Source organism: Salvelinus fontinalis, chromosome 10 (assembly GCF_029448725.1).
Source record: "Salvelinus fontinalis isolate EN_2023a chromosome 10, ASM2944872v1, whole genome shotgun sequence".
Taxonomy (NCBI): domain Eukaryota; kingdom Metazoa; phylum Chordata; class Actinopteri; order Salmoniformes; family Salmonidae; genus Salvelinus; species Salvelinus fontinalis.
The window spans coordinates 16200611-16226240 of NC_074674.1; the positions used below are offsets into that span (position 1 = coordinate 16200611).

At 41.7% G+C, this 25630-nt stretch overlaps 1 protein-coding gene across 10 annotated transcripts in view; it reads left to right on the plus strand.

Moving 5' to 3' along the window:
- Positions 1-25630, plus strand: part of fcho2 (FCH and mu domain containing endocytic adaptor 2) — a 101566-nt gene that overhangs the window by 72307 nt on the left and 3629 nt on the right. For 2 of the 10 annotated variants that reach the window (XM_055935881.1, XM_055935882.1), the window contains exons 18-26: positions 6214-6828; positions 7343-7455; positions 7673-7805; positions 8051-8137; positions 8373-8432; positions 9136-9247; positions 13744-13899; positions 14729-14861; positions 15289-15493. In XM_055935881.1, coding sequence (XP_055791856.1) covers positions 6214-6828; positions 7343-7455; positions 7673-7805; positions 8051-8137; positions 8373-8432; positions 9136-9247; positions 13744-13899; positions 14729-14861; positions 15289-15402 — 1523 coding nt within the window. In that variant the 3' untranslated portion in view covers positions 15403-15493. Of the gene's footprint in view, positions 1-6213; positions 6829-7342; positions 7456-7672; positions 7806-8050; positions 8138-8372; positions 8433-9135; positions 9248-13743; positions 13900-14728; positions 14862-15095; positions 15246-15288; positions 15592-25139; positions 25370-25630 lie in introns of those variants that run through there. The other 8 variants (XM_055935887.1, XM_055935888.1, XM_055935883.1 and 5 more) reach the window with 7 other exon arrangements.

The window sequence follows — 25630 nt, forward strand, 5'->3', positions numbered from 1 at the left end:
GGGCCGGAGCATTGAAAACAGGGGTGCCAATAATGTTTACCCATATATTTTTTTTTACATTTTTTTCATTACTTGTTTAACAAAATCAATTTTTCTTGTATTAGTATAAAATAATATCATTAAAACATATGTTTTGCTTGTAATATAGCTCATTATTTGTAGATTTTATTTGTCTTTTTTTTTCAAATTTATTTTTCCTCATTTATTCGAGGGTGCCAATCATTCTTTTCACTATCATCTCAAACTACTACTGATACAGACATGACCCCACACAACTCAACATGTAGTCCAGGCAGTCCCCTGCAGAGCTCAACAACATTAGGAAGCTCCTACTGTGTACACATTACACATTGACATCAGTCTTCCTCATACATATCTTATGTTGACAGGCAACTCTCCAGTGCTCATGTTTTGCTGTACTGTTTGTGTTGGTTATGAGTTTCTAATAGATGATGTGACCTTATTTTTTATTTGTTTAAAATTTGACTTAAAGGTGTCATGTGAGGAGGTTTTGCTCATACCTTTATTTACGGTGTATTTAATTTTCCAGATTTTTTTTGTGAAATTCTTGTCACAGTTTTGATTAGTGTGCATTTGGCTGTCTTCAAATGTAAGTACAACCACCCCCCAACCCCACACACACACATGTATGTTTACTTTATTTTGCATCTCATTTACATTCCACTTTTTCTCGTTCACTCCAGTACAGATATGTGATAACCTGTTTTTTAGTGGCAAGGTTTATGTGGTGTGTGTGACTAGGGCTGTTACGGTGACCGTATTACCGCCACACTGGCGGTCACGAGTCATGATGGCAGTCAAATTCCACATGACCGTTTAGTCATGTTTAGGAAGGCCACCAAAAATTCTGACATTTTCCATCCCTAACTACAACATTTTCCGTCAAGATAGAACTGCCAAAGGGGGCGGAGTTGCAATCTACTGCAGAGATGGCCTGCATAGTTCTGTCATGCTATCCAGGTCTGTGCCCAAACAGTTTGAGCTTCTACTTTTAAAAGTCCACCTTTCCAGAAATAAGTCTCTCACTGTTGCCACTCCAGACTTGACTGGCGTTGACCAACACAAAAACATCCTGTGGCGTACTGCATAAGCATCAAATAGCCCCCGCGATATGCAACTTTTCAGGGAAGTCAGGAACCAATATACACAGTCAGTTAGGAAAGCAAAGGCTAGCTTTTTCAAACAGAAATTTGCATTCTGTAGCACTAATTCCATAAGTTTTCAGACACTGTAAAGTCCATGGAGAATAAGAGCACCTCCTCCCAGCTGCCCACTGCACTGAGGCTAGGAAACACTGTCACCACCGATAAATCTACAATAATCGAATTTCAACAAGCATTTTTCTGCGGCTGGCCATGCTTTCCACCTGGCTACCCCTACCCCGGTCAACAGCACTGCACCCCCCACAGCAACTTGCCCAAGCACTTCTCCTTCACCCAAATCCAGATAGCTGATGTTCTGGAAGAGCTACAAAATCCGGACCCCTACAAATCAGCTGGGCTGAACCATCTGGACCCTCTGTTTCTAAAATTATTTGCCGCAATTGTTGCAACCCCTATTACTAGCCTGATCAACCTCTCTTTCGTATCGTCTGAGATCCCCAACGATTGGAAGGCTGCCGCGGTCATCCCCTCTGCCAAGGGGGAAACACTAGACCCAAACTGTTACAGGCCTATATTCATCCTGCCCTTCTAAAGTCTTCGAAAGCCAAGTTAACAAACAGATCACCAACCATTTCGAATCCCACCGTACCTTCTCAACTATGCAATCTGGTTCCCCAGCTGGTCATGGGTGCAACTCGGCCACACTCAAGGTCCTAAACGATATCATAACCTCCATCGATAAAAGACAGTTCTGTGCAGCCGTCTTCATCGACCTGGCCAAGGCTTTCAACTCTGTCAATCACCTCATTCTTATCAGCAGACTCAATTGCCTTGGTTTCTCAAATGACTGCCTCGCCTGGTTCACCAACTACTTCTCAGATAGAGTTCAGTGTGTCAAATCGGAGGGCCTGTTGTCCGGACCTCTGGCAGTCTCTATGGGGGTGACACAGGGTTCAATTCTCGGGCCGAATCTTTTCTCTGTATATATCAACGATGGCGCTATTGCTGCTTGTGATTCTCTGATCCACCTCTACGCAGACGACAACATTCTGTATACTTCTGTCCCTTCTTTGGACACTGTGTTATCAAACCTCCAAACAAACTTCGATGCCATACAACACTTCTTCCGTGTTCTCCAACTGCTCTTAAATGCAAGTAAAACTAAATGTATGCTCTTCAACCGATTTCTGCCCGCCCGACTAGCATTACAACTCTGTACAGTTCTGACTTAGAATATGTGGACAGCTACAAATACCTAGGTGTCTGGTTAGACTCTAAACTCTCCTTCCAGACTCACATTAATCATCTCCAATCCAAAATTAAATCTAGAATCGGCTTCCTATTTCGCAACAAAGCCTCCTTCACTCATGCTGCGAAACATACCCTCGTAAAACTGACTATCCTACTGATCCTTGACTTCGGTGATTGTCTTACAAAATAGCCTCCAACACTCTACTCAGCAAACTGGATGTAGTCTATCACATTGCCATCCATTTTGTCACCAAAGCCCCATATACTACCCACCACTGCGACCTGTCTGCTCTTGTTGGCTGACCCTCGCTACATATTCGACGCCAAACCCACTGGCTCCAGGTCATCTATAAGTATTTGCTAGGTAAAGCCCCGCCTTATCTCAGCTCACTGGTCACCATCGCAACACCCACCCCATAGCACATGCTCCAGCAGGTATATTTCACTGGTCATCCCCAAAGCCAACACCTATTTGGCTGCCTTTCCTTCCAGTTCTCTGCTGCCAATGACAGGAAGGAATTGCAAAAATTACTGAAACTGGAGACTTATATCTACCTCACCAACTTTAGGCATCAGCTGTCAGAGCAGCTTACCGATCACTGCACCTGTACACAGCCCATCTGTAAATAGCCCACACAACTACCTCATTCCCATGTTATTTGTTTTTGCTCTTTTGTACCCCAGTATCTCTACTTGCACGCCATCATCTGCACATCTGTCACTCCAGTGTTACTGTTAAATTGTAATTATTTTGCCACTATGGCCTATTTATTGCCTTACCTCCCTAATCTTTCTACATTTGCACAGAATGTATGTAGATTTTTCTATTGTGTTATTGACTGTACTTTTGTTTATCCCATGTGTAACTCTGTTGTTTTTTTCACACTGCTTTGCTTTATCTTGGCCAGGTCGCAGTTGTAAATGAGAACTTGTTCTCAACTGGCCTACCTGGTTAAATAAAGTCATGGTAATTAGGCTTCTCCAAGCTCTGATGCTGCTCATGGTCATTAATAGCCTACCAAACTTGCTCATTGCCTGGTACTCAGCACTCGATTGTCCCTCTAATCACTCTAACATTAATGCAAATATAATCGAAAATCTAATCAAACACTTCATGAGAGCCCATGAGCTCATGTTGCACAACATTTATATAGGCTATACAATTGTGTGAGAAAACAGAGTGATGGCCTCTATTAAAAAGAGGAGGATCCCATCAGCTTTCTATAGGCTAGGCCTACTATTTTTTTTCTAATCTTTCCTAATATTAAGCACATTGCTTCTCTTTACAACAGGAGTATAGCCTACCTGGCTGGCATGAAAATGATCCACGGGACAGTCACTGGCTGACAACATTTCAAGACCGTGACTGACTGTGTGTGTTTTTATATAGAGTGACGTTACTGCTGATCCATTGCCTGAGCTAATCGTAATCCACAGTTAATTGCACCTAGTTTGGGTCAGAGGGCTGGCTATAAGGCCCACTGACACGTATGCTGTCAAACACTATTTCGTTACTGTCAAAGGTCCTCGCTTTAAAGCCAAAAGAGCAGCATAACGTTCCCTGGTTAAGATACTGTGATGATGCTTTTTAAACACTCTCCGTACAATGGAGGCATTACCAGGCGATAGCACATTCATCACATTCAGGTAGCCCTGACTGAACTGCAAACAGTTCATTTGAGAAACCTGTAAGAATTTATAGTTGTTTGATTATTCAGGGGCTTTCCAACTTTGAAGTTGCTTCTTTTGCTTTTCATTCTTTTTGTGTCTTATTTTCTGTGTGTAAGATTTGCAGTCTTGTGTTTGGTTTGGTTGCTGTGTTATTGTTTTTTTCCTGTCTGTATGTGTGTTTATCCTCCGCCTTTTTCCCTCTTTCACCCCCTCCTCCTCGGACATTTAGTCTTTTCCTCTCCATCCCTTTATCCCCTCCACACATTACTGAGTTCCCTGTCTTTCTACCAGGGTAGCCAGGTAACATCTGTTCCTTAGCTGCCCCTCTTTAGAGCAGTGTGGTTGCACTGTGCAGAATAGTTTTCCGAGTATCCCAATAGCTTTTCAACTATCTAACCTCACGTACAAATAGCCTTTACATGGCATCCAACATTTGATTTCAATTGCTTGTCGTTGTGTGTTTTTTGGTGGCGTTTTTGGTTTTTCAAATTAACACGTTTTGGGTCAACATTTGCTTTGTTCGTCTCTCTCCAAAAATCCACTCTGTTATCGTAGGATTTCATTGTTATGAGTTGTAGCTATGTTTACTTTTTGTTAATCAAGCCAGTGAGGAAGATGGCTAATTTAAACAGTGGTAGATTGAAAGGCCCTGCTAAACTTTGATAAGCTGAGAGCTATGTGGGACGCTGCGTGTCTGCAGGGTGTGATGACCTAACACCAAACAGTCCGAGTAACTGAGCTCCCCTCCGAGCAACTGAGCTCCCCTCCACCAGCTGTAATCCTCCAACACATTTATTACCCACAACCAACCCTTCACAGTTAAATTTTAAACATGTCAGACATTCCTATCATAGCCTGACACTCACAATGCCTAATGTTGCACAGAGATTGCATATGATTGCAGTTCACAGTGAACTAGGTCTACACCTGGCTGTCTCATAGCAGGGTTGGGTTTAACGTTTAAATGTTTTTGATGGAAATCATTTTTTATTATTATGGAAGTCACTGCGTAAGGATTATAAAGCCTTGTTCTTTGAATTGGTGACAAAAAAAGGAAACTACGCTACTGGTTTGTTCAATTTTATTGAATGGAATGACTGGTGTATTCAACCGGGAGTCCTGCATGGGGGTCCACGTAAAAAATGTTTTTAAAAAATGGAAGAAAAAAATAAATAATATGTGTATGTACACTACCGTTCAAAAGTTTGGGGTCACTTAGAAATGTCCTTGTTTTTTAAAGAAAAGCACATTTTATTTGTCCAGACCTTCAGTTTCTTTGCAATTTCTCACATGGAATAGCCTTCATTTCTCAGAAAAACAATAGACTGATGAGTTTCAGAAGAAAGTTCTTGGCTTCTGGCCATTTTGAGCCTGTAATCGAACCAACAAATGCTGATGCTCCAGATACTCAACTAGTCTAAAGAAGGCCAGTTTTATTGCTTCTTTAATTAATCAGAACTACAGTTTTTTTCAGCTGTGCTAATATAATTGCAAAAGGGTTCTCTAATGATCAATTAGCCCTTTTAAAATGATACACTTGGATTAGCTAACACAACGTGCCATTGGAACACAAGGAGTGATGGTTGCTGATAATGGGCCTATGTAGATATTCCATAAAAAATCTGCCGTTTCCAGCTACAATAGTCATTTACAACATTAACAATGTCTACACTGTATTTCTGATCAATTTTATGTTATTTTAATGGACAAAAATATAGTGTGAGTTTGTTTCTCAACTCCTAACATTGAGCAAATTACACTCACTGGAGTATCCGACATAGGCTTTGATAAAGCACCATTGCGACAAGTGTCGCTGACTGCTGGTAAGCTCTCGTGACACATTTTTGCCAACACATGGCTAACCATTGTTTAACCAGTTAAACAGCTGCTCTTCGTGAACATGTGTTTGGAGTCACCTTTCCAGCTAATAGGCTATGTTAACGTTTACACTTCCTCTTTCAATTATAATGTGGGGAGGTCAAAATAATGAAGAACGATCAAATCTATTCATTTTAAAATGTTGATTACTTCTCCTTGCCATTATCATTCACCTGCTGAGGTAGGAATGTAAAGATGTTTGCATGAATATCTTTGGTTCCTTCTCCTTAATCTGTGGCATGTGTCTATCACTCTGCCCCCACCCTGGACTCTCCGGCGCCCCTCACAGCTGAAGTGATATTACAGCGGGAGCTCTCCTCTCCCCCACTGGCAGGCAGCCTGCAGACCAAAGGAGAGGTCACCCCTCTCCCTCCCCTCGCCTCCACCACCACTAATACCTTCTCTCCATGGGAGGCCTCACCGGACGACCCCTTCCTGGCTCTGAAGCCCATCCCAGCACGGGCCCAGAGTGCCCCCATCACCCGGCAGGCTGAGCCCCCAGACCCCCAGGATCCAACCCCAACCCCTGCAGCCCCAGCCAGGCTCCCTCGGGGAGAGGACCAGTCAGCATTCTCCTGGTCCCAGAGCCAGTGGATAGCCTTCAATGATGACTTTGTGCCATTCCGACGCCAACAGAGTTGCGGTCCTGGTACGGGTACAGGCCCGGTCAGCCATGACCGGACCCAGTCAAACCCCCCTACCAGCAGGACCCAGTCTAACCCTCCTATTGGCAGGGTCCAGTCTGGCCGGTCCATCCGTTTCTTCTCTGAGGACCCCGCTGACCCCTATAACAAGATGCCGCTGAGCAGTGGGGTTGTGGAGGACAGCGCCTCCTGTGTCTCGGAGGTGTTATCAGCACTGACAGAGGGGATGGTAGCCTCAGCAGCTAGCCAAACAAACAACGGTAACCTCTAGCATGCCATAAACAAATGTTTTTTTTGTCTGAGTGAAGTTTTGACTTGAGTTTTTTCCAATTTTTATTATTTTATTTTTTTAAATTGTCTTTTCAGTTTGAAATGTCCACCTTTTCATGACAATGTTGTTCTTTTGATCTTATTTACAATATTTTGGGTTGAATAATACATTTTTATTTGTGTGTTTTTGTTTTGCGGGGCATATGCTTGTTTGCCTTGGAGAATTGTTAACCCAAAGTTTTGTGAGCTATGTTAATTTTTTTCTGTTTGTATTCTATGATTTGGAATTTGCATGTCGTGAGTTCTGCGTTGATGCATGATTTTGCATTACTTTGAGTGATTCTGTTGTCTAAGAAGTTTAAATTGACTGAACCTGTTTTAGAATTCCATCACAAGTACATCACAGGTATTGCAGCATGGCGTTACCTTGCCGTACCTTAGCTCACTTCTGCTTTAAGTCTATGATTGACCCTCTCTACCCCCCTCCTCCCCGTCCCTCTGCAGTGCCTGCCCTGGCCAGACCCACTACTCCTCTAGCTGGGGCCCTGGTGCCTCCTCCACGACCCTCCTCCAGACCCAAACTACCCACGGGAAAACTCACAGGAATCACTGAAATTGTGAGTATTGCCAGCCGAGTATCTGACCAGTATCTAACATATCTCTTTGTGCATTAGAGCATTGATTGATGAAACCATTCTCTATTAATTCATGATAATGGACTACATTTATTTTGAGTTTTTCACTCTTGCTATATACAGTACCCTGTATGGGGTTAACTTTCCATATCTGTTACTATTGGTTACATTTCCGGGTTTGTGTGGTCTATCCAACCAGGTGCGGCCGTTCAGCCCGCCGAAGACGTTGTCCAACGCCAGTCTTCCTCTGGCTGCTCCTCTCGCCCGGGCAGAGAGCTCCTCCTCCCTGTCCTCCACCGCCTCCCTCAGTGCCTCCAACACACCCACCGTCGGTAAGAACATGCCCACGCTCCATCACCTTCCCATCTCTGTACCTCCTCTTTACAGTCTTCTCCTTTCACCTCCTCTACTGCGATTTCACATTTCTTAACATTTCTTAACAACGTCCTTTCCTCTCTCACAAGTCTCTGCTTGTTTCCTCTCCTCCACTCCTCCACTCTCACCTGACCTAACCCCACTTCTTGTCTTTAAATCTTATTGGGCTTCTCTCCTTCCCTCACTCCTCTCCTCCTCACAGGGCCTGAGCGTACCTTTCGTCTCTCCCGCTCCTCTCCGGAACCAGAGTTCCTCCTTTCTCCCTCTCCTCTGTTTCTCCTCAGCCAAAGTGAGTCTCCTTTCTCCCACCTCCAGCCTCACTGTCACTCCGTAAAGCACCTAATGCACACAGTGTCTTTAGGGTTTGTCTCCCATCCTGATTTCGTACACATGCTCACATTCACACCCAGGTGTGTTGGTTTGGAGCCCATTGCCCTGTGCCATCATCTCACCTCATCTCACCACGTTCTTGGTTTTTTTTTGGTTTCTTTCCTCTTTCTTTTCTTTTGTTGGGCCCTTTAAAGAGGATGATGGTTTCATTGGGAAGCTGCCCACCTTTGAGAAGCGCTGTGAAACGCCTGCAGGTAGGGGGTGTGGTCAAATAGCCGGGACATGCCTCTGTGTGTGAAACACTAACAACAGCCACTCAGATTGGCTGTCTAATCTCTGTCTGCCTGCTTATGAAATGTATCTCTCTTCTCAACGCGTCTGTCAGCATACGCCCGTCTCTCACTGTGAAAGTCCATGTAATCAACAAACCGTAAAGCATGGTTGCGTTCTCTTAAATAACAAATCATTTAAAGGTTAGAAGTTAATTGCCGTGTTTAACAGTTCTTACTCAAAGAATCCCAGACAGTAATTAATTCCAATGGTACATTTATAATAATTCTTAGCAATACATCATATTTTACCCAAATCTAGAACATTTACTTCCTAGAGAGGTGTGATTGTTTTTGCATGTAATGTCTTGGGATTTTTTAAATGTACTTTTCCTCTGAAATAATGGAATGATTATTAGCCTATTTTCCATAATGATATAATTGAATGAATGACCTTATTATGTAGTAAATTAACTGTGTTCTTCAGGTTGTGTTGTCTGCTGCATGAGTGAGTGTGAGCCTTTCTCGTTTTGATGTCAAAGTTAAATTGAATTGTACACTTCAGTCATAACAGTACACTCATTTGATCTTTCTTTATCTCCCTCTCGATCCCCCACAACTCTCTCTCTCTCCCTCTCTTTCTTTCTTTCTCTTTATCTCTCTCCCTTTCTATCTCTCCCACTCTCAGGGACGTCTCGCGGTCCCAGCCCGGTGACCCTGGCATCCCAGGATGCCTTGCCCATCGCTGTGGCCTTCACAGAGTCTGTTAATGCCTACTTTAAAGGAGCTGATCCCACTAAGTGAGTCTCACATGGCCACCTATAGCTCAGAGAGCTAGCCTGGGCCTAACACACACAGCCCCCAAGCACAGAAACACAATTTGGCTGTGCATCTGTCTGTCTGTGCATCTGTCTGTCTGTGCATCTGTCTGTCTGTGCATCTGTCTGTCTGCATCTGTCTGTCTGTGCGTCTGTCTGTGCATCTGTCTGTCTGTGCATCTGTCTGTCTTTCTCTGTCTGTTCGTCTGTCTGTGCGTCTGTGTGTGCAATGATTTTGGTTAGACCGACACTACTCTTTCAGAGTGGATAACCCACATGGGGCAGATTATAGTCGGGGACATAGAAAACATACACCCTTTTATTAGTTAACTGCTGTTAAATTGCTGCTGTGCAAAATGATTATTTTTGCAGGGATTAGCAAATGGAACATTTCATAAGCAGTAAAAGTGGACACACAGGACATGGTTGGGGCTCGCACGTAGACCACACCACAGCAGACTGGGATGGGGTTAGACTACCGGGCCTTGTTTACATTTGGACTGAGTTAGCCTTGGCCTGAGTTGTCCAGGGTCGAATTTAGACGTGGATGAGTTACATTTGGAGTTAAACGAGAGGAATAACTAAGACTGAGACTGTGCACTGCCTCGAACTACAATTCCATTAAAGGTACAGTACTGTGATAGACTGGACTAGTGGGCAGATGTTTAACCCTTTGTGTTTATGCTCTGCTGTGCCACTCAGGTGCATAGTGAAGATCACAGGTTTAACACTAGAACCGCTGGGCTTTTCAGCCTATAAGTACCCGCTAGGCTAGATAGAGAACGTTTCCGGGCGTCCCCTTTAGCATACACATCAGATGCATATCAACCTTGCCCAAGACAAAGGAGATGATTGTGGACTACAGGAAAAAGAGGACCGAGCACGCCCCCATTCTCATTGACGGGGCTGCAGTGGAGCAGGTTGAGAGCTTCAAGTTCCTTGGTGTTCACATCACCAACAAATTAACATGGTCCAAGCACACCAAGACAGTCGTGAAGAGGGCACGACAAAACCTATTCCCCCTCAGGAGACTGAAAAGATTTGGCATGGGTCCTCAGATCCTCAAAAGATCAAAAGATTCTACAGCTGCACCATCGAGAGCATCCTGACTGGTTGCATCACTGCCTGGTATGGCAACTGCTTGGCCTCCGACCACAAGGCACTACAGAGGGTAGTGTGAACGGGGCCAAGCTTCCTGCCATCCAGGACCTCTATACCAGGCGGTGTCAGAAGAAGATCCTAAAAATTGTCAAAGACTCCAGCCACCCTTGTCATAGACTGTTCTCTCTGCTACAGCACGGCAAGCGGTACCGGAGCGCTAAGTCTAGGTCCAAGAGGCTTCTAAACAGCTTCTACCCCCAAGCCATAAGACTCCTGAACACCTAATCAAATGGCTACCCAGACTAATTGCATTGCCCCCCTCACCCTCTTTTACACTGCTGCTACTCTTTGTTGTTATCATCTATGCATAGTCACTTTAATAACTCTACCTACATGTACAGTTGAAGTCGGAAGTTTACATACACTTAGATTGGAGACATTAAAACTCATTTTTCAACCACTCCACAAATGTCTTGTTAACAAACTATAGTTTTGACAAGTTGTTTAGGACATCTACTTTGTGCATGACACAAGTCATTTTTCCACCAATTGTTTACAGACAGATTATTTCACTTATAATTCACTGTATCACAATTTCAGTGGGTCAGAAGTTTACATACGCTAAGTTGACTGTGCCTTTAAACAGCTTGGAAAATTCCAGAAAATTATGTAATGGTTTTAGAAGCTTCTGATAGGCTAATTGACATAATTTGAGTCAATTGGAGGTGTACCTGTGGATGTATTTCAAGGCCTACCTTCAAACTCAGTGCCTCTTTGCTTGACATCATGGGAAAATCAAAAGAAATCAGCCAAGACATCAGAAAAACAATTGTAGACCTCCACAAGTCTGGTTCATCCTTGGGAGCAATTTCTAAACGCCTGAAGGTACCACGTCCATCTGTACAAACAATAGTACGCAAGTAAACACCATGGGACCACACAGCCATCATACCGCTCTGGAAGGAGACGCCTTCTGTCTCCTAGAGATGAACGTACTTTGGTTCGAAAAGGGCAAATCAATCCCAGAACAACAGCAAAGGACCTTGTGAAGATGCTGGAGGAAACGGGTACAAAAGTATCAATATCCACAGTAAAACGAGTCCTATATCGACACCTGAAAGGCCGCTCAGCAAGGAAGAAGCAACTGCTCAAAAACCGCCATTAAACAAACAGACTACAGTTTGCAACTGAACATGGGGACATGGATCGTACTATTTGGAGAAATGTCCTCTGGTCTAATGAAACAAAAATAGAACTGTTTGACCATAATGACCATTGTTATGTTTGGAGGAAAAAGGGGGAGGCTTGCAAGTCGAACAACACCATCCCAACCGTGAAGCACGGGGGTGGCAGCATCATGTTGTGGGGGTGCTTTGCTGCTGGAGGGCTTGGTGCACTTCACAAAATTGATGGCATAATGACGATGGAAAATAATGTGGATATATTGAAGCAACATCTCAAGACATCAGTCAGGAAGTTAAAGCTTGGTCGCAAATGGGTCTTCCAAATGGACAATGACCCCAAGCTTAATTCCAAAGTTGTGGCAACATGGCTTAAGGACAGCAAAGTCAAGGTATTGGAGTGAACATAACAAAGCCTTGACCTCAATCCTATAGAAAATGTGTGGGCAGAACTGAAAAAGCTTGTGCGAGCAAGGAGACCTACAAACCTGTCTCAGTTACGCCAGCTCTGTCAGGAGGAATGGGCCAAAATTCACCCAACTTATTGTGGGAAGCTTGCGGAAGGCTTCGGAAATATTTGACCCAAGTTAAACAATTTAAAGGCAATGCTACCAAATACTAATTGAGTGTATGTGAACTTCTGACCCACTGGGAATGTGATGAAAGAAATAAAAGCTGAAATAAATAATACTCTCTCCTATTTTCCTGAAATGTCACATTCTGAAAATAAAGTGGTGATCCTAACTGACCTAAGACTCTGAATCTTTACTAGGATTAAATGTCCGGAATTGTGAAAAACTGAGTTTAAATGTATTTGGCTAAGGTGTATGTAAACTTCCGACTTCAACTGTACATATTACCTGAACTAACCGGTGCCCCCGCACATTGACTCTGTACCGTTACCCCTGTATATAGTCTCGCTATTGTTATTTTACTGCCCCTTTTTAATTACTTGTTACTTTTATTTCTTATTCCTATCCGTATTTCCTTAAACTGCGTTGTTGGTTAGGGATTCGTAAGTAAGCATTTTATCGTACAACACCTGTTCTATTCGGTGCATGTGACTAATAAAATTTGATTTGCTAAGTAGTGCATAAACATGTATAAAGGATGTGGAAATATATCCATGACAAGATATAAAAACAATCACTATTTGTTTGGATAGAGTCAAGGATAAGTTTTGTAACGTTCTACAAAGTCCTAGTGAAAAAAGGTATAGCTTATTTTCGTTCCCTACAATAAAACATTACAGTGTAATACATTTGATCAATTTGATTTGTATATTTGGTTGGTAATAGAGTTATAGTAAGTAATACAGTTAAGTTTCAGCTTCTTTTGACAATGTAGAAAGTAAATAATATAACCAGGCGGTTGTCACTCTCCATCACTGATATGGAGTACAGCTCCGCTGGTATGTTGTTTTGCAGAGGGCGGCAGCTCCCTACTCTGTTTGTTCACGGTTCCGAGCAGGCTAGTCTTCTTTGCAATCAACTTGTCTGCCAGGGAAATTGATGTGAAGAAGTTGTCCGTTGTCACTGCCATTGCCCATGTAACGCTCTGAGTCTCAAAACCACAGACTCAAACAGTCGCTCACCCGCTAGCCTGGATTCATCTTTCCCCAGATATGGAACGCCATTGAGCAAGTACTTGGTTTCGACATCGGCGGCCATGTATTGGTTTGTTGGCCATGTATTGGGTGAAATGGCACCGAGATTTGGTTTTGGAATAGTTGCTCATCAACAGCTATATTCTCTCCTGGCAATGCAGTTCTTCACACAACATGTCCAGGTGTCTGAGACGGCGGTGATCTTGGTCCGTCTGCACACGTGTTGGTATCCTTGCCATCAAAATGCAGGTGTCTCATAATCTCTGAAGCGGTTGCGTAGCATGGTCTCTTGGGGCGGAAAAAAGTGAACCTCAAACCTATCAGATCAAATTGATAGGAGCTTTGAGTTCATGCATAGACATGTCCCACGTACCGCTTCCTTTTCTGTGCGCGTCCGCGTCAGTACAATCTCTGACGTGCTGCAACATCCGCATGTCACTTGAACCAAACTATCCGGTGTGGAGGCAAATGTGTCTCTTCGCGTGAGCTGTAGGGCCTGCTCTCTTTCTTTGCTGCTTTTCTCGTCTCCTCAGGTGTGCTGAAGATCACAGGTTTAACCCCTTTACGTGCCGCTCTCCTTCACTCTCTAGGTGCATAGTAAAGATCACTGGTGACATGACCCTGTCCTTCCCCATGGGTATCATCAAGGTGTTCACCAGTAACCCCTCCCCCGCCGTGCTCACCTTCAAACTGAAGAGCACTTCCAAACTGGAGCAGATCCTCCCCAACCAGACACTACTGTTCAGGTGAGTGGAGAAATTACAACATTCTGATAACGTTTTATTCACAGTTGATATGGTTAACATAAACATTCCTTCAACGTTTTAATGAACCTGATTGATGTGTGGTTACCATACAGGCATACAGGACCATAGAGAATCATTCAGCTATATCAGTAAAGACCAGATTCCAATACAGGTGTGTGCGTTTGGACCCCAAGAAAGGCTATAACACTGGTTGAACACCAGTGGACAAGACTGGAGCATATCAGGGTGGCAGCCCGTAGAGAGAGAGAGGTGTTGAGGGGATAGTGGTGGTGGTGGGGTGATGAGGGGAAACCTAGCTTGCGTCATTGAGGGGAAATTCTATTAGCATCGGTCATAAACCTATCATTATCCTGACAGCGAACTATTTTCCACCATTCCTCTTCAGACATCAGGTTCTCAACAGGCCATGTCTAGAGGAGGGAGTGTTGCGTCAGCTCTCAACAAGCGACAGTATCGCCTCTAAATTGAAGCTCCGTGTTGTGTTTTCTCCAGCATAGCCACCGTGTGTCTAGCCCTAGCCAACTTATTAGCAGTGAATCATCCGTGGAAAACAGACAGCCACCTGAGAGTCTCTTTGAAGAGTGGATTCCTTTCTTCCCCCAAAGGAAAAGAGGATCTTTTCTTCCTCGTTTTTCTTTCTGTCCTTCTCAGTCTGCTTCCTCTGGGTAACTCTGAGTCCACATGGCTGGACTAATTGAATCAGACGGAATTCATTTTTTAATAGCTGCGGGGCAATAAAAGGGTTTGCACACGCACAGAGCAATGAATACTTGAATCTCTGATAATTTCCTGTGTGTGTGTTATCCAGTGATCCCTCGCAAAGTGACACTAATACCAAGGACTTTTGGTTCAACATGCAAGCTCTCACATCCTACCTCAGGAAAGCATCAGAGCAGAACCCTGCTGCATCCTACTACAATGTGGACATCCTCAAATACCAGGTTAGTCCCAGACTAAACTAAATACTCACTTTAGTATATTGTATACGCCTACAGTATATACTCCAGAAGTAAAATAAGTTATACTCAAAATGAAACATTTATTACCGTCAAATGTGTGTTTGTAAATGTATTTATTTCACATATTGTTAGTGTATTAATTGTTTTGGCTTCTCTCCAATAATTTGATCTTTGCTGTTATCCTTCTGACCTTATGCTGTGTCACTGGGTGTGCAGGTGTCCTCTAATGGGATCCAGTCCACCCCTCTGAACCTGGCAGTGTATTGGAAGTGCACCCCTGCTACCACTGACTTGACCTCTGTCTAGGTGTCCTCTAATGGAATCCAGTCCACCCCTCTGAACCTGGCAGTGTATTGGAAGTGCACCCCTGCTATCACTGACTTGACCTCTGACCTGTCCCTCTGTCTAGGTGTCCTCTAATGGGATCCAGTCCACCCCTCTGAACCTGGCAGTGTACTGGAAGTGCACCCCCGCTACCACTGACTTGACCTCTGACCTGTCCCTCTGTCTAGGTGTCCTCTAATGGGATCCAGTCCACCCCTCTGAACCTGGCAGTGTACTGGAAGTGTACCCCCACCACCACTGACCTGAGGCTGGATTACCGTTACAACCCAGAGTCCATGCTCTGCCCCGGCCCTCTTTCCAACGTACAGGTCCTAGTGCCCGTAGACGGGGAGGTCATCAACATGCAGTCCCTGCCCAATGCTGTCTGGTGAGAAAAACGACCAGAGAACATGTGGACAGCAGTACTATTTAGTTTATATATTTTTATTTTTTATTAACCCCCCCCCCGCTTCAGAGGACAAATATATTATAGTTTTTTTACAGCTTTTTTTGCTACATATACATACATTTGACATACAAATTTAGCATACACATTTTGCATACAACTTTTACATAAATGTCACTTTTATATTTAAAGCAGTCACATAACAATAATACAATACCAAACATAAACTCTTTAATCCCAATCCTCAGCCAATCTCAGCCCATCCCACCTATCACCATAGACCACCCTTGTTTGGTTTCCATGTGCTGTATATTTTTCATTGTGCTGTGATGTTTTACATAATTTTTTTAACCTTTCTAATCGTATAGTATCCACAGCTTTTGAGCCAAAGTTTAAAACCTTTCCTACGAGTATTATTATATTATTTATTGACTGACTATGGCTTTCCAAATCGCCCAACAATGCTATTTGTAAAGTTCATTTTAAGTGCATGTTGTGATTTTTTTTAAACAATTCCTGAACCTGTGAGCTGAGATAGTTGTATGCCCCATATATATAGCAATCTGTTGGTGGCAAGAATTGTATAAACTCAGCAAAAAAAGAAACGTCCCTTTTTCAGGACCCTGTCTTTCAAAGATAACTAGTAAAAATCCAAATAACTTCACAGATCTTCATTGTAAAGGGTTTAAACACAGTTTCGCATGCTTGTTCAATGGACCATAAACAATTAATGAACATGCACCTGTGGAACGGTCGTTAAGACATTAATAACAGCTTACAGACAGTAGGAAATTAAGGTCACAGTTATGAAAACTTAGGACACTAAAGAGGCCTTTCTACTGACTCTGAAAAACACCAAAAGAAAGATGCCCAGGGTCCCTGCTCATCTGCATGAACGTGCCTTAGGCATGCTACAAGGAGGCATGAGGACTGCAGATGTGGCCAGGGCAATAAATTGCAATATCCGTACTGTGAGACGCCTAAGACAGCGCTACAGGGAGACAGAACGGACAGCTGATCGTCCTCGCAGTGGCAGACCACGTGCAACAACACCTGCACAGGATCGGCACATAACACATGCAGGACAGGTACAGGATGGCAACAACAACTGCACGTGTTACACCAGGAATGCACAGTACCTCCAGCAGTACTCAGACTGTCCGCAATAGGCTGTGAGAGGCTGGACTGAGGGCTTGTAGGCCTGTTGTAAGGCAGGTCCTCACCAGACATCACCAGCAACAATGTCGCCTATGGGTACAAACCCACCGTCGCTGGACCAGACAGAACTGGCAAAAAGTGACCTTCACTGACAAGTCGCGATTTTGTCTCACCAGTGGTGATGGTCGGATTCGTGTTTATCGTCGAAGGAATGAGCATTACACCGAGGCCTGTACTCTGGAGTGGGATCGATTTGGAGGTGGAGGGTCCGTCATGGTCTGGAGCGGTGTGTCACAGCATCATCGGATTGAGCTTGTTGTCATTGCAGGCAATCTCAATGCTGTGCGTTACAGGGAAGACATCCTCCTCCCTCGTGGTACCCTTCCTGCAGGCTTATCCTGACATGGCCCTCCAGCATGACAATGCCACCAGCCATACTGCTCGTACTGTGCGAGATTTCCTGCAAGACAGGAATGTCAGTGTTCTGCCATGGCCAGCAAAGAGCCCGGATCTCAATCCCATTGAGCACGTCTGGGACCTGTTGGATCGGCAGGTGAGGGCTAGGGTCATTCTCCCCAGAAATGTCTGGGAACTTGCAGGTGCCTTGGTGGAAGAGTGGGGTAACATCTCACAGCAAGAGCTGCCAAATCTGGTGCAGTCCATGAGGAGGAGAAGCACGGCAGTACTGAACTTCTTGCGGATCAGTGGGACGCTACCGTCCCACCTGGCCAACATCCGGTGAAGTTGCAGAGCGCCACATTCAAATGAAATTACTATAAATATTCAACTTTCATGAAATCAGAAGTGCAATACATCAAAATAAAGCTTAACTTGTTGTTAATCCAGCCACCGTGTCAGATTTCAAAAAGGCAAACCATGCGATTATCTGAGGACAGCGCCCAGCACACAAATGCATAACAAATCATTTTCAACCAGAGAGTTGCGACACGAAAGTCAGAAATAGCGATATAATTATATGCCTTACCTTTGAAGATCTTCTTGTTGGCACTTCAAAAGGTCCCAGTTACATTACAAATGGTCCTTTTGTTCGATAAACTCCTTCTTTATATCCATAAAAACTCAGTTTAGCTGGCGCGCTTCAGTCAATAATCCACTCGTTTTGCCTTCTTCAAAATGCATACAAAATTAATCCCAAACCTTACCAATAAATTTATCCAAACAAGTCAATCAACGTTTATAATCAACCCTTAGGTACTCTAATACGCAAATAAATTATCAAATTTAAGACGGAGAATCGTTATTGTCTTTACCGGAGACAAATACCAAGGAACGCGCTCTCATTGACGCGCTTGGAAACACTACAGCCAAAATGGGAGCCACCTAGAAAAACTACAATTTCTGGCTATTTTTTCCAAAAACCAGCCTGAAACTCTTTCTAAAGACTGTTGACATCTAGTGGAAGCCCTAGGAACTGCAATCGGGCACGATTTTGCCCTATTATAAAAGTGCCAGCCATTGAAATCAGTGGTAGGATATGTTTTTTTGGGGGGAGGGGTTGTCTTCGGGGTTTCGCCTGCCATTTCAGTTCTGTTATACTCACATACATTATTTTAACAGTTTTAGAAACTGAGTGTTTTCTATCCAAATCTACCCATTATATGCCTATCCTAGCTTCTGGGCCTGAGTATCAGGTAGTTTACTTTGGGCATACTTTTCATCCGGACGTCAAAATACCGCCCCCTATCCCAAAGAAGTTAATGCAGCTGGTGGCCACACCAGATACTGACTGTAACTTTTGATTTTGACCCCCCCTTTGTTCAGGGACACATTCTTCCATTTCTGTTAGTCACATGTCTGTGGAACTTGTTCAGTTTAGGTCTCAGTTGTTGAATCTTGTTATGTTTAGACAAATATTTACACATGTTAAGTTTGCTGAAAATAAACGCAGTTGACAGTGAGAGGCGGTTTCTTTTTTTGGCTGAGTTTATAATAATTTCAATTGAAAAACTCTGTTGAATCAAGTGTAGTTTTTTGTACCAGTTCATAAACCATATGCCATGGAATTGGTACATTGAAAGTCTCTTACCATTTATTTTGCAACCTGTATGGCGCAGCTGTCAACAATTTTGTCCTCAAATGAAACTGGTATATTTTTCTATTTATGCCAGTTCCTTTCAGCCAATTTGTATCTCTAATATTTGGCAGGCAAACAAGTTCCCTACCTTCTCCCTTTTCCACTTGCCTCCTCTATTTTTGTGGTAGTTCTGCAATCAGTTGGTTGTAAATTTGGATTGAGCAGATATTCCCATATATTTTCGATAACTGCATGTGTGACATAACTCCTCCGTTTCTATTCATAATATCATGAATAAATATAATATATATATTTTTTTATCCATAAAGAATGTTTTTTTAGTAATTAGTATATTTCAGTTTAACTATATTTGTTGTAATATTTGTTCTATCTTTTATGGAGGATAAAACTGAAGTTGTAAACAGCATTGTATGGCTTGTTTAAGAAAAGGCGATACTTAAAACAAAATTACATTTTCAATTAGTTGGAAATGAGAAGTTGTATAAAGGCAAAAAGGCAATTTTTGAACAAAGGATGAGCCTTTTTTAATAATCTACTGGAGAACCATTTTGGGTTTAAGTATGACTTATGCATGAGTGAAGATTTTAGTGAGGTTTAAAGCGTTAATATTTAATCATTTTAGCCCACCCCTAAACTCATATTCATTATATAAATAGGCACGTTTAATTTTGTCTGGCTTAGCATTCCAAATAAAATGAAATATTTTTTGCTCATATTATTTAAAAAATGAGTCCTCTGGAGTAGACGGTGCCATTAGTAAGTAAGTAAACTGTGATAGGACCAAAGAGTTAATCAATTTTTCCATAAATAACTATTTACCTTTCCACGGTTGCAGAATCTTATCTATTTTTGCTAACTTTCTATTGAAATTCTGGTAAGTTCATTTATATTTTTTGAAATGTGAATACCAATTAGGTCTACTTCACCATCCGCCCATTTTAGTAGTGTAGTGTAAGCCCAGGTAGTGTAAGCACTGTATTTTTTTACGTACCAATACGTAATATGGTACACTTTTCATAATTAGGTTTTAATCCAGAGAGGCTAGAAAAGTGATCAAGATCTTCAATGAGACTGTGCAGAGATCCAGATTGCAGACTTGAGAAAAAACTAGAGTCATCGGCATACATTGACACTTGTTTTTATCCCCAGGATTTCTAACCCCTTGATGTTCTTGTTGGATCTAATTTTAATAGTTGGCATTTCAATGGCCATAATAAATAGATATGGAGACAACGGACAGCCTTGTTTTACTCTTCTTAAAAGCTCAATACTTTCTGAGAAGTAACCATTATTTACATTGAAGTGTTAGAGGCCTTCAGTTTTTTAAATGGACTGGATCTTTATACTTTAACCTTTTTTCATCCAATTCACTATATTTTGTAATACATTACACTTGATCGTTCTTGAATAAGTACCTCCATTTATTTTTTTATTTTGTGCCTCAAATAGTACAGTTTCCATTACCATCTACCTGCGATGTTACTTCCTCTATTTCCTTTATTAGTCTAATCTCTTTTGACCTAAACTGCTTTTGTTTAAATGATAAATATTGTATTGAATGGCCTCTAAAAGTACATTTGAAAGTGTCCCATACAATAAGGGGACCTGTTGTACCTATGTTATGCAAAATAAAAGTAAATGATTAATTATTTTGTCTTAGTTAAGAATAAAAATGGTCATCCAATAGGCTTTGATTACATTTCCATTATCCCTGTCCACGTGGAAATACTGTAAGAGTTATATGGAGGCCAATTAGATGGTGGTCTGATCGCATTCGGTCTCCTATTAAAACTTTTTAAAACTTTTGATGCCAGCAAGAACGAGACTAGGAAGTAATCAAAACGGCTAGCTTGATTAAGCCTCCTCCATTTATATCTCACTAGGTCAGGGTTTTTCAACCTCCATATATCCACGAGTTCTAATGTATCCATGATCTTTGTGATCTCCTTAAGTGCTTGAGGGTGATAGTTTGTAGAATGATTTCCTTTACGATCCATCGAGGTACTTAAAACCGTGTTATCTCCCACCGTAATATCCGATTCTTTTGTTGCTTGTGCGCTCAATAAATGATTATATATATTTTCGAAGAAGTGTGGGTCATCATTATTTGGCCAATATAGATTAATTAGCCAGATCTGTTTTTGGTCCAATAGCATATTTTAAAATAATCAATTTTCCTTGATCTGTTTGTGCCATCTGATCAAAATTTGTATCAATTAGTATAATCACCCCTTTTGAGTTTCTTTGCCCATGACAAAAATCTATTTCTCCCTCCCAGTCCTTTTTCCACCCAACCTCATCTATATTTGTAGAATGAGTTACCTGTAAACAATAGATATTATATTCTTTCCGTTTCATGTAAAAATGTATATCTTTTTTTATGATCTGCTATACTTATTTCCGCACTTACCATAATGATACCCAAGTTTCAATTATACTTACCACAACCAATGTTTGTAAACTTACCATTAAAAAGCACCATGATGATAGTGTCCAAATAGTTGTACCATAATCATATGCAACTTTGTAAACCTCCAATTGTCCTAATATTCCACCCACTAAAACCTCCCCCCATATCTAGGTCTGTTCAACCATCTCCCTGACTCGTGACGCACCTTTGTGTCCTAAGGCAAACCCTTGGCCGACAATTGGAGTTGCCCAAAGGGAAATATGGGCAGTCCCATGATAACATAAATAACTATGAGGGTGCTTAAGGGAACTAACCAAATAAGATGGAAAACAGTCAGAAAAAAATAAATAGTCCCAATAATAGATCATATTAATAGAAAGAATAACAGCACAATCTTATAAATGCATGCTCATATTTTGAAAGTCCTAGCAAGGCATGTCAGCCCATCCTGCTCAGTTCATTGGATTCAAATGTTCGAAAAATTAAGAGAAAACAACCTATCTATCGCAAGACCAGTCCCTTTTTTATGTCCATTACATGCAAGACATATTTCATGTAGTCCTCATATAGCCTGGTGTATTCCGACCAAAAAAAGGAGGAAGGAAAAAGGAACATAGATTCTAACGGCCGCTAATGACTGCAAGTAAAAATGTGTCTTAGGCTTCACACTGCCCATAAAGGAATACCCAACTTTAACTTACAATCGACTCTGACACAGCCATGGCACGATAGCCAAGAATACATGCATTACTGACAATCCAAAGCGAGTAAACCTGTAAAACAAACCCTCTCTCCACCGATACACATTTTGTTTTTATTCCAGGGTCGTTGCTCTATCACCTCGGCTGTTTTACACATAGGCCTATATCATTAGGATCAATAATATAAAAGGTAGCATAAATAGCTTATACAGAAATATAATATACCTCTCTCTCGCTTAGAGAAGTGCTTCCATAAGCCAGTGATTGTGTTAGTTCTTCCGTTAACTTCAATCAGTTTATCCGTCTTAACCAGCCCGCCACACACTAATAGCAACAACAACCCTGTTGACAATACCTACTCCATTTGCCGGTGTGTATCGGAACAATAATCATCCTTTACATTTTCTATATTAAGATTTATATTTTAAATGTAAATAGGTAACAACACCAATTATTTTAGGATCGTATAGGCCTATTCCAATAGAGAACCGGTTTTTAGTTATATAATAATTTCGCCTTATAATAAATCTATTAATATTTATTACGTTTTATCTTAAAAGCTAATCATTCCGATTCACATTGGCGAACAAGGGCCGCACTATATAACAGCTTTTAAGTCATAATATACCCGACCTCTACAATTAGGCCATATCATATCAAACTAAAAAAACAACCTTGGTGTTTCTAATGTTCAATCTTCGAATTTCATAAATAAACAATCATAAAGGAAAAAGATCAGCCTTACCCAACTTCGCCTTCCCCTGAATCAAAACCTGATATTACGCCCAAAGTTCCATATTCCCTAAATAGAAAAAGGATAAGTTCGTCATACCCATTCTGCATTACCATCCACGTCCAACCTTATTTTAAGTAAACATAGTCCACAGTTCCATACTGCATGAAAAAAAAATAAAAAAAATAAAAGTCGTTTATGTAAAAAAACGAATTAATCAAATCAAATGTTATTAGTCACAGGCGCCGAATACAACAGGTGTAGAACTTACAGTGACATGCTTACTTACGAGCCCCTTAACCGACAGTGCAGTTTCAAAAAATACGGATAAGAGATAAAAGTAACAAGTAATTAAAGAGGAGCAGTAAAAAATAACAATATATACAGGGGTAATATAGCCGGTACAGAGTCAATGTGTGGGGGCACCGGTTAGTTGAATCCATGTTTACTGTGTAATGCGGTGCAAATATGTATCGGGAACTACTTCAACAGGAGGTAGCTATCACTCACAGCCACGTTGTAATCTTCGAGTCCTTGAACATGTGGTTGTTTACATATAATTTATCGACCACTAGACAAACATTCTGCTTCTCTGCTCGGAGCCTTTTGAAAGTGGGGTACAGGGCACGTCGTCTCCACTATTTCATGGGCAAATTGTTCATTAATAGAGAATTGGGGTGTTCTTCAATTCCCGACCCTGTTGTAACTAGGCAATTTTCATTTTGTAGTGGGTTAGCACAGCTACGATCGGACGGGGCCTTCCCTCTGCTCTGCCACCGAAACGGTGAGCCCTTTTGAGAATCAATTGTTTCCACCTGTTCATCTTGAGATTACGTTTCATGAACACCTTGCCTTTTTCCTTTATTCCCATTATAACAATTATAACAATGTTATTTTTCATGCTTCTGCACTTTAGATCAAGTAATTTGGCTTTCATTGTTTTATTATCATATCGTAGCCTCTCGGGTAGTGTATTTTAGGGAGTCCACGGTAGTTTTCAATATCTTATTGTGCGCTCGTACTTCTTCCATCATTTTATTAGTGTAATCCATTCCTGTTTTTAAGGCCTCAACCTCCCGCAGTAGCCCAGGCAATAGATCCAGTTCTTTTAACTGCTTGCTCATACTTGTAAGCAATGCACTATCTCCTGGAGACATGGTTATAAAAACGTCCCCCTCCAATGTTACATTTGGAATTTTAGACGGCTTCTCTTCAGTTTTGCTCGCAGAACTCGATCAAAGGTCTTCTCTTGTTCGCTTCTTTTTCGAGCATATCAAAATGCTGATCAATAAGTAGTTCCAGATTCTCTATATTATCCAGAATGTTTGTTTCGTAGTTATCAGCTAATCCTCAATTTTTTGTGATTAATTCGTGGGACAAGCTGTTCCTACCTCGCTGCCACCTGCCAGTCACTGACGCTTTGATATATTACTTGCTTGATTGATTCGAATTGACTGACTCGTATTGATAAATTGTTTTTCCATGACAAAAACAGACCACAACATTCCAGACAGCACAGCACTGGCATCAGCTGTGAGCCTGGTTAATGTTGTACTGTACTTATCGCTAGCATTACCTGTGTTTTGTTGTTGTGTATCTAGTAACAGGAGTGTTTCCTCTAGGGTTTTTTCCCGGGGTGGGGGGCAGAGGTAGTGGTGAGGGTGGGGTCTTCCTGAATGACTGTGATGTAATTTTTAACACTTTTTTTAAAAGGACATTCCTACTCCAAAGTGCATGAACATTTAATTATTTTCTCTTACTTTGAAATTCATTTTTTTTTACCACATTTGAAAATCGAGGACTGTTTTAATTGTATTTCTTGAACTCAATGACATCATCACCAGCCAATTCTATTTTAACCCCCAAAGAATTTAGCTAGCTTAACCTTACTGCATCTTAGCTAACAATTATTACATGTGTCTATTGGCTATACTTCCAGGATTACACGCTAGCTAGCTAGTTACCTTGGAGGTTTCTCGGACGATCTGATGAGATTCTGAAGATATGTAACTTTGCAACGTGTCACTCTGATTTTAAAAGCCCATCTGTGCAGAAAAACATTTGAATTCTATATATACTTTATATATACATTGCATTCTGAAAGTATTCGGACCCCTTGACTTCTTCCACATTTTGTTACGTTACCGCCTTATTCTGAAATGTATAAAATATTTTTCCCCCCTCATCAATCTATACACAATACCCCACAATGACAAAGCAAAAACAGGTTTCTAGAATTTTTTTGAAAATAATGAACAGAAATACTTTATTCACATAAGTATTCTCAGACTCTTTGCTACGAGACTCACAATTTACCTTTTTTTCCAGTGGTGGCAACGATTTAAAATGAATGAATTTAGGTGAAACACTGAATCGTGTATCTGTGTTTGTCATGTCTCTATGGTAGAGTGGAAGTGCAACTGCTTGTGTAAGATACACGTTCACATGTCTTCTTCCATCTCTTTCCACCAGGAACTCAGAGCTGAATAAGTCTCTATGGAAGCTGAGTGATATCTCAGAGAAGTCTGACAATGAAGGCTCGGGGTCTCTGAGGGCTAAGTTTGAGCTGTCGGATGGCCCGTCCACCCCAACCACCCTGGCTGTGCAGTTTATGAGCGAGGGGAGCACACTGTCAGGGGTGGACATGGAGCTGTTGGGAGCCGGGTACAGACTATCCCTCAACAAGAAGAGGTTTGCCACAGGTACGTATAGGACCAAGATCTAGTCACAGAATCTGACACCTGATAAAGGCTTCTGCAGCCGAAACATATGGGTGCAGGAATAAAGCAAAAGAGCATATTTTAGATTCTTTCTTTCCTACTCACCACATAATCTATTCTTACCTAGCTATACGTGAATAGCTACAGGTAATAACTACTAACTTGTCACCAATTTATTGTTTTAATGTATCTGTTGTGACTTGACGTGTAGACACTCCCTTTTGGTTAGTTAAATGTGAATGA